Source organism: Carcharodon carcharias, chromosome 13, assembly GCF_017639515.1.
Source record: "Carcharodon carcharias isolate sCarCar2 chromosome 13, sCarCar2.pri, whole genome shotgun sequence".
NCBI lineage: Eukaryota > Metazoa > Chordata > Chondrichthyes > Lamniformes > Lamnidae > Carcharodon > Carcharodon carcharias.
This window is the reverse complement of record NC_054479.1, coordinates 114814892-114830434: the sequence shown is the minus strand read 5'-3', so window position 1 is coordinate 114830434 and position 15543 is coordinate 114814892. Positions and strand designations below refer to the sequence as shown.

Sequence of the window (15543 nt, the reverse complement as noted above, 5' to 3'; positions counted from 1 at the left end):
ATACCCCATAAAGACACAACATGTATACATCATGTATTAATTTGTGCCCTCAACTCATCTGCCTTATTCGTCAGATTCCATGCGTTAAAATAAATACCATCCAACCTTGCCAAGCTCCCTTGTGTCTTAACTGGCCTACAACTTCTACGCTTTCCAGATTCATTTGCTCTCTCTTCTAATTTTGGCTCTGCATCTCCCCTGCTGAACCTCCTCTCAGGATCCCATACCCCTGCCAAATTAGTTTAAACCCTCCCCAACAGCACAAGCAAACCTCCCCGCAAGAATGTTGGTCCCATTCTAGTTCAATTGCAACCTGTCCGCCTTGTACAGGTCCCACCGCCCCCAGAAATGGTGCCAATGTCCCAGAAATCTAAAGCCCTCCCTACTGCACCATCTCTCCAGCCACGCATTCACCTGGACTAACTTCCTATTTCTATACTCACTAGCGCGTGGCACTGGAAGTAATCCAGAGATTACTACCTTTGAGGTCCTGTTTTTTAATCTGCTTCCTAGCTCTCTAAATTCTGCTTGCAGGACCTCATCCCTCTTTCTACGTATGTCGTTGGTCCCAATATGTACCATGATCTCTGTCTATTTGCTCTTCCCCTTTAGAATGCCCTGCAGCCGTTCAGTGACATCCCTGACCCTGGCACCAGGGCGCAACATACCATCCTGGAGTCACGTCTACAGCCGCAGAAACGCCTGTCTGTTCCCCTTACTATCGAGTCTCCTACTACTATTGCTCTTCCCCTCTTTTTCCTCCCCCCCACGCAGCATGGCCACTCTCAGTGCCATGAGCGTGACTGCACTCCCCAGAGGAACCATCACTCTCAACATTTTCCAACACAGAAAAATGGTTCTTGAGCGAGATGCACCCTGGGGATGTCCTGACTACCTGCCTGATACCTTTCTTCTGACTGATGGTCACCCATTCCCTCTTTGTCTGCACTTCCGTAAGCTGTGGGGTGACCACGTCTAAAAACGTGCTAACCACGAAACTCTCAGCCTCGCGAATGCATCTCAGTGCCTCCAACTGCCGCTCAAGCTCCGAAACTTAGAGCTCAAGTAGCTGCAGCTGGTGGCACTTCCTGCACATGTGGTCGGTCAGAGCGCAAGGAGTGTCTTGGACTTCCCACATGTTGCAGGCGGTACTTAACACAGGACTGAGATGCCCTGCCATGCCTCTAGTTGGAAAAAAACCCTTTCTTTAAGTTAAATACAGTAAAAAAAGTTAAATTATTTATGTACTTTAAACAAAAACTAGAACCCTTACCTTAATCTATTTTAAACTGAAGAAAAAACTGGAGAATGTAAGTATGCCAGGTTTCCTTCCCTAAAGGACATTAGTGAACCAGTTGGGTTTTTACAACAATCGACAAAGGTTTCATTAGACCTTTAATTCCAGATTTTTTCTTATTGAATTCAAATTCACCATCTGCCATTGTGGGATTTGAACCCGGGTCCTCAGAGCAATGCGGGATCTCTTCCTCCATTTACAGGGGCCTGCAATTGTGATATGTCAGGCTAATTTAAAGAAAGAAACTGGGAATAACTTGTATATATATCAGGGTCTCTGGATTACTAGTCCAGTGACAATACTACTATGCTATCACCTCCCCCTCAATGACATCTTTGTAATGACATTTTAAGGCATTCACAGCAACTAGCTGAGTTGATGATTAATATAGGATCTTGGAGGGTATATTTAACATAATTATTACCCAGGATTTAATCCCAGATTAACACTCTATGCGGAGTTATTTAAAAATCCCAGATGGAAACTTTAAACAACTGTCATAACCTATGGTTTTAAGTGTTATGTTTGAGATGCAACCTTAAATTCAGGAATCAGACCATCAGTTCTTGAGGCTTTACATTAAACTGATAAAGACATTTTATTAAGGTACACAGGTTAAAATATATACACATGGCTACAAATTACTACTATCATAGCTTTAACAAATTTCCAAACAAATTTCCATTAAGGCAACAGCAACCCATAGACTTAACCAAACACTAGGCAAAGCATTTTCACTTTACAAACTCAAAATGAGGTTCTTTTCACTGTGGAGCCAGTTGGAGGCTTGCAACTGCCTTTTGATCTTACATTGCCTCTGCCTGCACACCTGAAAACGACTGAAGTTATACCTATCACCACTGATTGAATTCAAATTCTCAATGTTTCACCTGTCTCTTTGAAACTTTACCTTTTAACAACGAAACCCCATTCATAGTACCAATTTTATTAGTAATATAAATATATTGCTTGATAGCTGTTAGAAAGGCATCAAGTTTTCACCCCACTTCTTGAATGTTCTATTCAAAAAATGCAAATGCATGCTATCTCTCTTACATATCAAAACTAGTACATATCAAAGCACCCAGACTAGCTGTCTTTAATCCAACCAAGACATACCCGCACAGTAGACCTCTATTTTAAAAGAAAAATATTTTCCGAAATATCATATACGTTAATAGCGCTTCATGACAGTCAGTCGTGTTAAAGCATCATTAACCTTACACAATTGATAATGAACCCCAATTTACATGAACTTCCTGAAAACTGAACAGGAAATGTACAACATTCCAGTACTACCCTCATTTAGTATACAATTAATTTTATTCTTTGCTGTAACTACTCCCTCAAGTGTGCAGGATCTCTTCCTCCATTTACAGGGGCCTGCAAATGAGATATGTCAGGCTAATTTAAAGAAAGAAGCTCGAAATAACTTGTATTTATATAAGCAATTTTCATGTCAAGATATCTCAAAGTGTTTTACAGCCAATTAATTACTTTAAATAGTTGTGTAGGCAGATGCGGCAGCCAGTTTGTGCACAGTGAGGTCCCCCAAACAGCAAGGAGATAAATAACCAGTTAATTTGTGGAGTGTTTCAGGGGTAAGAATTGGCCAGACCTGAACCCACAAATTTGAATGATTTTTGACCTGAACCCAGTCAGTAAGCAAATTAAAAAGAGGTGTGAAACCATACAATTTTATGCATATTACTTATTCATTCTTTAATTTAAAATTAGACAATCTACATCAGTCTAGTGGTCCAGTCTGGATGGACAAATAATAAAAATCAACTCATTCTAATTGAACATTATGAAGCCCATGTAATCAAGCAGTTGTCATCTAATCATTTTTTCAAGGTATATCATGGCAGCAGAGCACTATTACAGTATAGATTTTTACTATTTTGAAGTTTAAAAATGCTGCCTTTAAAAACACTGGTTAACCAATGAAATACATTTTAAAAACTGGAATAGTAATTCAATGTATTGCCTTATGTCTGGGCACGTGACAAATAACACATTTGTATCTTCATCCTCAGCATCATCAGGATTCGATTAATTCATTGGAATTGTTCTGTTGTCAACAGAAAGTCTGACTGTAAATTACACCGTGTGAAATAAACAAGGTGACATTGTGAACACTGCAGGTGAAGATAGTTTGTTACTTTGCATATCAATCGGTTTCTATATTAGGATAGGAGCTACTAGCATTTCAAGAATCTCTAGTAGAGTTTTTGAATTCAAATTTAATGATAATACTGACAATATAGTTGAAGCCAATGATGTTTCCAAAATATGGATTCGGGTTATTCCAAGTTCCAACTTCCAGAAGACCCAAATGTCTAATTTAATGGATTTAAATGGAAAAATACTATTACACTTCTAACATATGAAAGTTCTACATCAAGTTTAAACTTTGAGTCAGTTCAGAACAAAAGTACAATTAAAGCTCCATACTAATACTGATTCATGGATAAAAATATTCAGCCTTTGTACTTTCCCGATGACTATATGAGTAACACATTGCAGAAATGATACATATACTGACTAGGGAAGGTTCCAGGTTCCAACTCTGGCCTATTCAGAGTTAGATTATCTTGGGCAGGATGGCAACACAATTGGCCTGTGTCTCTAAGTTTGACAACAGACAAAATGGCTAGGGGTTCAATTTCTAATCATATCTAGTGAATCCAGGAAGTAAATCTGAGTGGAGCATATGCAACATTGTCCCAAATGAATTGTGCACTTCCTTTCAGGAAGTTACGACACAAAGAATATCAATAGATTGTCAATGATTCCCACAGGGCTCCTGGTACCCATGAAGCACATTCCACCACAAGTTATTGAGGAGGAATAAACAGACAAATTGATGGCCAAAGGGAGCAGGAGTAATTGTTACACACAATTATTTTATTGTTTTGCAGTTTCATTTTTCATGTACTTTCCCTGGCAGAAAGGACAGACTGAAGACTCTGCTGCAAACTTTTGTTCAAAGTTGTTATAAAAAGCCAAAAATCAGGATGATTAGATTTATGATTTTCCTTGTGTTCCTGAAATGACAGCCATCCTGTTGTGGAATAGGATCAAGAACTCAATGTGGAGAACCGTGAGCATCCTACTTCAGAAATACTGAACAGGTACTGGGTCTCTTCATTTACAGAGAGAGGTGAAGGAAGGGCAATCAGAGGAACCACAAATAGTTATGATCATTAAAGAAATTAGGGATTTAATACAGATATATCACTAGTTCTAGTTGATTTCCATTTCAGAACATGATGGGAACATGGTTATTGAATAGCAGGTGCACCAAACATAATTTTGTGAAGTTCTATGAAAAAAGCAAGTAAAATTCCTATTCAGAAAGAGACAAATGGGATCTAGTCCAGTTAGCCTGAATGACTCTTTTAATCACTAGATATACCTGCTGAGCCATTGTGGGAGTGACAGCATATATTCTTAATAAGGGAACGACCGAGGAAGAAAAATGACCCAGAACTTCAAAATACTAAAAGGCATGGAATACATGGGCACAAGCAAACAATATAATCTTGGCTGCAAACTCAGAGCTAGCAACATGGTTACAAAGTTTATGGGTCTGAAGCAAGACCAGAAATTAAAAGGATCCCATATATATATATATATATATATATAGTTATGGATATTTGGGATAAACTACATTTAAAAACAATTCTTGCTATACTGATTAAACTTTATAAAAAGTAGCTAGAGAAATATTAATTAACAAGGCTAATGGTTGTCAGGGCAAGTACAGACAAAATTTAAAAATACCTTACTGAACCACAAAGGTTTCAATCGTGCAGAGACGATCATCTTTTGGAACAAAACCGATCAACATTGAATATCATGGCCCCGCATTGAAATTTAATTTTGCTTGGAAGTTTGGAGTTGTTAAAATTTCATATTTCTTGGAATCTTTGCCTGTAATCGTGCAATCCCTTCAGCCAACTAAATAAGTAAAGTAGATAGAGTCTGTGAGAATGAAATTTTACAGGCTATCAGGTCTATCCAAGGAAGGCATCATTGGCCAAATTTCTTTGTTTCATACCAATTTTTCTTTAATTGACCAGAGTAATTGAACTTGCATTCTTCTCTCCCTCTATGCCTCCTTTTGACACTATTCCCCCCTATATCTCTGCACAGCAAATTTGAGGTTAGGAATTTGCTGAATGGCATCTAACAGGTGCAGTATGATGCCCTACTACTGTGTCCCTGTGCATTATATCACTAATATTTAATCTTTCTGAAGGAAAATACATATGTATTAATATATAGATTATTTTTCTTACCTCCGGTCTAAAGCAATTTCCAGTGCTGTTTCAGTTCTCGTCTAAGTTTCATCAATACCAGTGCGTTTTCTTGTTGCAGAACAAAAGAACTCATTGTAGATAAAGGATCACCAAGCAAAGAACTCATCAAAGTCTCCACAAGGTCAGAATCCTGAACAAAAGTGTGAAAATCTATTTTTGAACCATTATTAGCAATATTTTAAAAATACATTCTTTTTCAGTTATTTTAAGACAAACTTGAATGGTTCAGTCCACTCAAGTAAACCTTACTTAAAAAACTCAGAACGTCTCCCTTCATTCTCTTTACCTATCTTTCCATCTTATACCTCTGAACACATGTTCTTGTGTTGGTATGATTTCATGAGCACTGTTAGCCTTGCTAAAATAAATATTTATCTGTGAACTTAGTGAAAGTGAGGACATCACTGCTGAAACCACACATATGCTTTGCAGCAGAGGTCACTCAGAGAGTCAGCAATGGGAATGCAGACTATTTTTTTTTGTTTCCCTGCTTAACAAATGTTGAGGATAATTGTGGCACCCTTCCTTCTATAATGGCTGAGATTAGCTAACCGCCAGGAATCAAACCATTGGACTTTCTTGGGAGTTAACCAAACACCTGATCTACGGCGAGTGGTTAAGAACATATATTGTGGTGTGTGTCTTTAACAATAATTTGGACAGTGATGCACATCTGCAACAGGTGTTTTGTAATCTTCCTTTCACAGAAACCAGATAATAATGTACAAAATCATAAGTCCAGTATAAACACTCGCAGGATTGACAGTTTCATACTTGCACAAATATACAAGAGGTAAACATGTATTCTAAACCTCTGCAAAAGAAAAATATAACCTGGAACCTAAAGAACCAATTAATTTCCCCATACCTGGCTTATTACAAGGATCCGACCCTCAGCAAGCACCTGGAGCAAATGTGTCAAGTGAGCTAATGTAACTTCTTGAATTCCAATGTTAGATCCCACTGCCAAAATCACCAGTTCAGGATTATATCTGCATGCCAAAGGCAGAATAACCTCAAAGAGCGAGTAAAGAAGATCCCCATCCCATTCATTATCCTGCAAAAAAAGAAAAAAAATACTTAAATTTGAAGATGCAGTTTTCTGTCCTACATTTAAGTATAAAAGCTTCCCTTCTCTAGGGCTATTGCATCTCTGCATTGGGGAGGAAAGGTCAAGCAGAAAGCAAATGGTCTCTGGTGCCTTCTGATTACTGGTTGCTGCAATGGCTGGCAACAGTCTGACACAAGAGCACTCATTTTTAATTTTCCTAGCTTGAAGGGATTTCCTGTCTCATTAGTGAAGAAAGTAAAGCATTTACATCCATGAAGGATACAATTTATATAAATATTGGAAACTGTCTTCTAAAATGCAAGGGTAGGTCTTTGTTGGATGGCAAAGAATAGATCAAGTGAAGGTTGAGTTGAGTTCTGGGCAGATTAAAAAAGGTTCCAGGTACTCTTGTTGCAACGAAAAAATTAACTATTAATTTCTTAAACTCACACAATCGTATCAAACAAAAGATTTATATATTTCACATGGCTTGTCAAGGACCATTAAAATACTAGCTAATGACGGAAGTAGTGAAGTAGTACAATATCACTAAATTTTCACATTGGACAACTTGGGTTATCCAACTTATGAGGAAGATAAATGAATGTAAAATTATTCATATTTTGCTTTCCAGGACTGCAATGTATTATTCCAAAAGTCTGATTATTAAAGGACAATTTAGTAAAGGTAGTTTCCATTTTGGTAATGAAACTTCATTTTTCATAAAGTTAGACTGATTGTTTCATAAAGTTTGGGCCTTCATTCTTTGAATGATATATATCCTTCAACACACTATTGCAGTATAACCTTCTGACTAAGCATGCGCATAAAAATGCCATGACTTTTCAGATAGGTGGTGCTGCACACAGGTTTCTACTCCAGCCACATAAAGATTCAATTCCTGCATCATTGTGCCAGCTAAGTTTGACCCTAAACTAAACCCCTGTAAGGACAGATAGATGAGATTATGGGATTATGTTGTACAGAGGAGATTTGAAGCTGGCCACGCAAGTAATCTAACTTTCTGTTGCATTCTGTCCTTCCATACATTGTAAGGGCATATCAAAGTAGTTCAACACCAGCTAGAGGGACCAATCTGCTAAAATCAAATGGTATTAAACCTAGACCAAAACATTTAATAAATCTGTGAACATTTCTCTATTTGACTGTTCCATATATGTGTTTAAATGGAAGATGATTGACTGCAATAATCAAGCAACCTGCCTACCCAGCTTCATCACTGGAAAATAGCAGTATATGAATCATTAGTTATGGGATTTATTTGGGTCCTGACTATAGCAAACAAATAACTCCACTAAATGCCATTGAATCTGCTTCAATTATCTTTGACAAGACATGATAATTTAGGAAGTATCTAAGCACACAATGGAAACAACGTTTCAGTTCTGACTTGCTTAGTGATAGGTAAATAATGGGATATCAATTTCTTGTTTTAAGTAATAGGAAGGAACCCAAGGTGGTCTTTAAGGGACTCCCATTAATCATCTCTGCACAGCTTTGATCTAATCTGTCATCATTTTCTTAGTCGTCTTCTCTCTCAAGTGACTCCTGTTTCCAGTTCTCTGTAGGTGTATGGGAACATTGCAGAGTGCATCCCTGTAACTCTGCTGATTGTCGGATTCTGGTCAGCTCAATTATGGCCATGACTATAGCATTAATTGATTTCACCACATCAACAAACGTCTAGCTCCGGGAGCTGAATCTTGTAGGGTCCTCTGTGATTATTCACATATTGCCAAGGAAAGGGATCTAGATTTACTTCCATTTTCCTGGATGTTCCTCAAGAGGAAGTCTGCAAATCTCCAAAAAACAATCTCCCAATGAGATCATAGAGATGTAGGTGTGATAATTCCAATAATTCTATGTTGAGGAAGAATGAGTCTGAAGCTAGCCTGTACCTTAAAACATGTTTATTTCCAAGACTATAAAGCAAAGTCTGAGACCTCCCAGTCTGCTGCCCCCGCCAGTGTTCCAGATGTCACCATTTATAAGCTTTTTTTTGACTAAACCAATGAAAAAAGGGGCAAATTAACACAAGGTCAAATGAACTAACAAAAGTGGATACCCCCTTAAAGAGGCACCGCAACTTAAGAACAAAATGTTAAAGGAAACTTACAAAAGTCAAATTAAAATGTGATTTTCAGGGTCAATGAAGCAACCCAGTCTCTGTGGTACCCACTGGTCAATGAAGGCCTCAATCATACTGCCGGATACTGCGTGCTCCCTCTCCAAGGACACCCAGCCAGGTCCCCATTTGTAGGCATTTTAAAGTAACAAATTAACAATTAGAGGGGACAAATTAGCAAAAGATTCAATGAACAAATAAAAGGGGCAGCCTTAAAGGGAAGCTGCAACAAAAGACAAAACTACAAAGGAAACTTTCAAACCAAAATGTGAGTTTCAGGGTCACCGGTCACGGAAAGCCTCAATCATACCGGTGGACATCACCTGCTCCCTCTCCAAGGGCACCTGGCCGTGTCCCCATTTACAACACTTTTTGTTACAATAAATGCCCAGCACTTGAAACTTTGGCAGCAACGGGATGCAAACTCACGCCTCCTCAAAGTCTGGAACCTGAATCCAGCGCCTGAGACCACTTGGCCGCGCTACCACTCTGACTGTCTCCATTTATAGGTGTACCAATATACCTGTTTAACAATGCAATTGCCTTAATGTAATTGCCATTAAACCATTACAATGTAATTGCCATTTAACAACGTGATTGCCACTGGACCTTAATGTAATTAATAAGACGTCGACAGGGTGGGTGGTGGGAGCACAAATACTTTTGTGCAAGAACAATGTAGTCTTCCCCATGTTAACATGTTGTTATTATTCCTAAATTCCTGAACAGTAATCTGATTTGTATAAATGGCTTTTCCAAATGCATTAAGCAATTCTAAACTATCCACTTTTTAAAAAAAATTCAAGTTTATGTGCATATCCTAGATAAGTTATACACAATAGCCGTTTTCTACACACACCTCTTTCAAGCAAAATGGAATGTAGTACTTGCTTTGCTTCCTCTCATCCTGCTTCCCGTATATCTGTACCACTAGGATTTTTCTGAAAAATACATTTCAAAAATGTTAAAATATTGCACTGTTTGGATATGCAACAACTGACTTATAACTAGCTGAAGTCAACCACGTCAGATGTTTAATTTCACTATTTTTCAACTTAAATGGTTGATCATCTATCACTTTGAATAGACTGGGTATCTGTAATATCTCCCAGTCAGGTGTGCAGACATGCGAATTTTCACAGGTACCCTCATGGGAGCCACATGCGTTCCCAAGTCTCCTTTGATGTTTCTATATAACAGTTTTTCCTTTGTTGGGGAGTTGGGACCAAGTTTTTAAACTGTGTCCTCTATGGACCATTTTTGAGAATAAAGACGTCCCACTGCTATAATGTTAAAAGAGCAACTACTGACCACTCTTCTATAAATAATAGAGCAAATACGGAGTCTCCAATAAGTAACAGGGCATATACTGATGCCCCCAAAAATAACAGAGCAAATACTGACCTCTCCCCCCCAAACAACAGAGCAAATACTGATCCCCCCATAACTAAGAGCAAATACTGATCCCCCCATAAATAAGAGCAAATACTGATCCTCCCATAAATAACAGAGCAAATACTGATCCTCCCATAAATAACAGAGCAAATACTGATCCCCCCCTAAAAAAGAGCAAATACTGATCCTCCCATAAATAAGAGCAATTACTGACACTCCCATAAATAACAGAGCAAATACTGATCGCCCCATAAATAACAGAGCAAGTACTGACTCTCCCATAAATAACAAATAAGTTAAGTCCTAGATGTGTTTAGGACACAACTGGTCTACATAGGTAGGAGGAAAATAAGCCACAATTTTTGCTCCTGATTGTTATAGCGTCTCTTGCTTGAAAGTGCCTGTGTGTTGATTTCAGGCTTTGGCTTGTTGCCATGTCTCCTGCAGTCAAAGAGCCTGCCACTACTGAAGCTCACACATTGCAAATGGGAATTAGGCTGAGGTATCAGGAGGCTTCAGCAAAAGAGGACATTTGGGAAAAAATAAGTAATATTCAGCAATGAAAGAGAATAATAATAATTCAGCTAAGGTTTTTTTTGAAAACAGATCATTTCCAGCCTTTGCTTTTCTGCTAAAGGCAAGGTCTTCTTGATGGGAAGTGCTTTCACTGACTGGCACTGGCCTTCCTTCATTCCTTTACCCCTGCCCATTATTCATACAACTCAACAGGCTGTTTGATCATGACAGCATAACAGCCAATTCCATCTTTATTTGATGGCGTATTTGCACTTCTATCCAGTGAGCTTTGTTAGTTGACAAGAGCAAGAATCTATCCACCTTCTCCTCTCTAACCTTGCACTAAAGCTAATTTAATACGGTTACTGTGCTGCTGCTACCATTATCACCTTGCTGAGGACAGCCAATTCAACAGTTGTGGATGAAACTTTCCTATCTGTATGACTTTGCTACTTGTTAAAGGACCCAGGGTGGAGCCTGAATAGTCTTTTGGAAATATCTACAAGCCTCAAAGAGGGAAACATTCATTCTCAGACTGAGAACAGATTATTAAACTAAATGAAAGTTTTAAAAATAGTAATATTTTATATATAGTAACAGAGAGAACTTACTCATCCTCTTTAACATCAGTTGGAATATCAGCTTCCCCAAGCAGCAGAAGTAAAACTCTTAAGGGGAAATCAAACATAAATTCACAGCATTAGTAGACAAGACATTTTCAAAGCTCTAACAGTAACCAAAATGCTAATAGAAAGATAAGGCATTATAAAAGAAGTTATGCTTTGACTAAATGAACAAGCCAGATCACATTTTGAATGTATTATTCATTTTTGTCACTGTTATACAAAAATGATATGTAGTCATTTGAAGGGGTATAGAAAGAGCAACAAATATGTGTCCAAAGATAAATGGGATGAGTTAAAAAGAAAAGAGAAGAAAATCTATTAGGGTATCAAATGATAGATAAGGAGGGTTTACCATCTATTTACCCAAGTTTAAAGAAAGTAAAGACCAGAAGACTTAAATAGAAATCTGTGAATTTAAGTCTCGAACACATGAAGAAAAACCTCTTCATTTAAAGAGTGACAGATGTTTACCTCAATCATCTTACCTGGAAGAATTTTCCAAAAATCACTGGGAGTATTCCAAATACGATTGCATGCCATGATAGGGGAGCTTTTGACCTAAAGAGATGGCCTTTCCCATTGTGATTTCTCTCACATTCACTTTCATTTTGAGCTCCAGACATAAAATTAGTGATTAGCAGACAAGTGACTCTGGTCAATGCACAAGTTCCTAATCTCGGTCTCCTTTGTCAATACTTGTGACTTTGTAATGAATGGCAGTAGCCAAATTTGATTTCTAGTCTGTGCTCATTTAGCTGATCTCAGCAAGGATTGCAGTACGGGGAACTGCAGTTAGTATCTGGCACTAAATTAGCAGCGAGAATGGCCATGGTAGTGCTCCAGATTGTTATTAAAAATTTCCTGCTTAGAAGCACCTGTGTAAATGCTAGAGAGGATACATTTGGGCTTGGACTGCAAACGTTTACCATCTGGATGAGATGCTAGGGAACACGTGATACCTTGGAACCGGATACTTTCATAAGAATGGGCATCAAGAAACAAAAATGATAAATAGAAAAGAAAACCAGTTTAACATTTATATACCTGCTTGCTCCAACTGTTGTACCATAATGTGCTGCAAAGGCAGCAGATGACAATGTGGAAGACACCACAACACCATTTTTAACCTATGTAATAGGAAATAAAGGTTATTAAATCATTATAAAAATTGCCACACTTTCATAATTAGCTGTTCACTGGAACTTGCTTCAGCAAAGAAAATCATACTTAAACTATTACAAAATCACCTAAATACATGTTGATGCACAACATTATAATTCTCAAAAACACAGCACAATTTTTACTTGTTACAACTTATATTTTTATGGTGCCTTTAATGCATCATTGACCAAAATTTGATACCAAGCCCCATATGGAGGACAGGTGACCAGAATTGCGGTCAAAGAGGTAGCTTTTAAAGGAGTACCTTAAAGGAGGAGAGGGAGGTAGAGAGCTGGAGAGGTTAACGGAGAAAATTCCAGAGCTTAGGCCCTAGGCAGTTGAAAGCACAGCTGCTAATGATGCGATGCAGAAAATCGAGGGTGCACAAAAGGCCAGAGCACAGAGATCTGTCAGTGGCAGTTACATAGTTAGAGGCGAGGCGAGGCCATGATGAGATGTGAACACAAAGATGAGAATTTTAAATTCAACATGTTAGACATTATTATCATTAAACTAAAATGAACCAAAAATATTTTACAGCCCATTAAAAATGTTAGGTAATGTTATTTTTAGCCATATCATTAGCTTGAAAATCAAAGATTATGACAAGTAACTATACAAAAGTGCAGATATTTAGCGAATAATTTCTGAAGTTCTGTGGCCTAACTGATGTGGCTTCATAATTCGTAAGCCACAAGTACATTTATGGTTTGCATCACTACTAGGATATTCAGAATTGACACTAAAATGTGTCTTAGTAGAACACCACATTCTTTTCTAGTTTGTTAGATGTGAGCACAAGCAGATTTATTAATGTAGATCTCTACCATATGATGCAATGTGCATGCTTGAAGATGTTCCTCATAATTAATTTAACACAGAGGTACTTTTGTTGCTGATTTACTGAGTCTATGAAATGTGAATGAAATTCCATAGATATTACTGTCAACTATTTAAAATGCTCCATGCCAACATTTTCCATCCAATTCCTAGTGATAGGTAGCTATAGATTAGGGTTAAGGTGTTGCAACGGAAATTAATTATGTCCTTCCCAACTATTATTTTTGGACTGCATATTGAGACCTTTTCTCCATGAGTGGAGGTGCAACTTCACTTTTCCCCTTTTTCAGAGGCTGTGCCTCACAATTGCTCAGGCCCACTACTTATGCATATAGTTCTGATGAGATATGTTACTTATATTGTAAAACAGCGTTTTGCAATGAATGAGGTTGATTAAAATGTCCCATTCTTTGTCCAGTGAGATCTCTACAGAAACAGGACAGAAGTTAGTTTGGTTTGATACTGTAATAGATGAATCCCAATCCAGTAGCATGGACTATGGGGCAAGACCAGAAGATATGTGAGCAATAGCCAAGACCTCTGCTGTCCCACAGTGAATGATCTGGAATAATCCACCAATTATGTCACTGTGCTGGAGTGTGGTATATACAATGGAGAATTTTTAAATTACACTCCTTTAAGCAGTTGATGATTAACTGTCAAGGTATTTCAAACTAAATAGTATCTCATTCTTCACCTGAAATTGATAGTTAAAAATCAGCTCCTCCTGTCTTCTGCAAGTGAGACAAGCTCAGTGCAGATCTATAAAATCAGGCCATTCTCCTCAACCAAGCCAAGTGGTTTCAAAGTGCAATTGCCATTAAGAAAAAATGTGGGGCCGGATTTCCCAGCCCCGCCCACTGACAGGATTTTCCGGTCCCACTGAAGTCAATGGATTTTTGAACAGCTCGCTGCATTTTACGCTCCTGCCCCTGCTGCGACAGGGCCGTAAAATTCTGCCCATGAAAAATTGAGAGGAAGGGGAACTGTTGTCTAGCTTGGACAAGCGGCAGTGGGATAGTGGATGGAGCTTTCTGTATTTCTTCCTGCCTTGCTCATTGTTTGGGGTTTGGCATGGGCCTGCCTAAATACCCAGCCAAGCGGTATGCTTCGATTCCTCTCGATCCTCCATATTATTTTTTTCCTGATAACAACAGCGATTTAAAACAATTCATTGTATTTGAAACTACATTAGTTTAAAGCCTTCCCAAGGTATTGTTTCTGCATTATTCTGCTGTACGTAACGTGATACTGTTCAGCTTCTTCTCCGGCCTAGCATTTGTTATCCAGGTCTCACTACCGTAGAAGAGTGCGCTGAGGGTGCAGATTTGGTAGCCTCGCAGTTTGGTGCTCTCAGTCAGGCTGCTGTTGTTCTACATTTTCTTACTCAGCTTGGACATGACAGCTGCAGTTTTTGCAATGTGTGTGTTGATTTCAGCATCAAGTGACAGATTACTGGTGATTGTGGAACCTAGATATGTGAAGCTATCAACAATCTCCAGCATCACATTGTCAGTGCTGATAGTTGGCAGTATGGCAACATCCTGGACCATGACATTAGTCTTCTTGCTGCTGATGGTCAAACCAAACTCTTTACAGGTGTGAGAGAGTCTTTCATTTGCTGCTGCAAGTGTTCCTCAGTATGGAATGTTCATGCAGTATCATCAAAATAGAGCAATTCTCTGATGAGGACTTGATACACCTTTATCTTGGACCTCAGGCAAGCAAGGCTGAACAGCTTTAGTCAGTTCTGATATCACCTGCTAAATTCCATCAGAATACAGTCATTGCTAAGCTAATGATGCCTGCACTGGCTCGGCTACATACATTGGATAGATGATGGCCGTATCCGTATACCCAAAGACCTTCTGTATGGTGACTTGGCCACTGGGTCACAACCTCCTGGGTTTAAGATTTTGATAATACTGCTAATTTTTAGGGTTTTATGTTAGTTTCAAGTAACATTCATTGATTTTATCTTGACCACTTTTTAAATAGTTCAGTTTGAAATTCTGCTAATGAGACAATTTAAAGTTAAGGCAGCTGATTGTGAGGAACTGGTGTTGATGACTTAATTACTTTAAAGCAGGCTTGTCCAACCTTTTTGCTTGAGTGACCTCATTTCCATTTTTGTTTCACCCAAGGGGCTGCTGAGCAAATTTCGGAAAGATAAGGTCTGGCAC

General features: G+C 38.4%; 1 protein-coding gene across 8 annotated transcripts in view; it reads right to left on the bottom strand.

The window, feature by feature from the left end:
• Positions 1–15543, bottom strand: part of hdac10 (histone deacetylase 10) — a 112360-nt gene that overhangs the window by 8805 nt on the left and 88012 nt on the right. For 3 of the 8 annotated variants that reach the window (XM_041202130.1, XM_041202128.1, XM_041202133.1), the window contains 6 exons: positions 12404–12486; positions 11345–11401; positions 9682–9763; positions 6494–6682; positions 5605–5755; positions 2305–3639 (listed from right to left, as the gene is read on the bottom strand). In XM_041202130.1, coding sequence (XP_041058064.1) covers positions 5612–5755; positions 6494–6682; positions 9682–9763; positions 11345–11401; positions 12404–12486 — 555 coding nt within the window. In that variant the 3' untranslated portion in view covers positions 2305–3639; positions 5605–5611. Of the gene's footprint in view, positions 1–2304; positions 3640–5086; positions 5288–5604; positions 5756–6493; positions 6683–9681; positions 9764–11344; positions 11402–12403; positions 12487–15543 lie in introns of those variants that run through there. The other 5 variants (XR_005944719.1, XR_005944718.1, XM_041202132.1 and 2 more) reach the window with 5 other exon arrangements.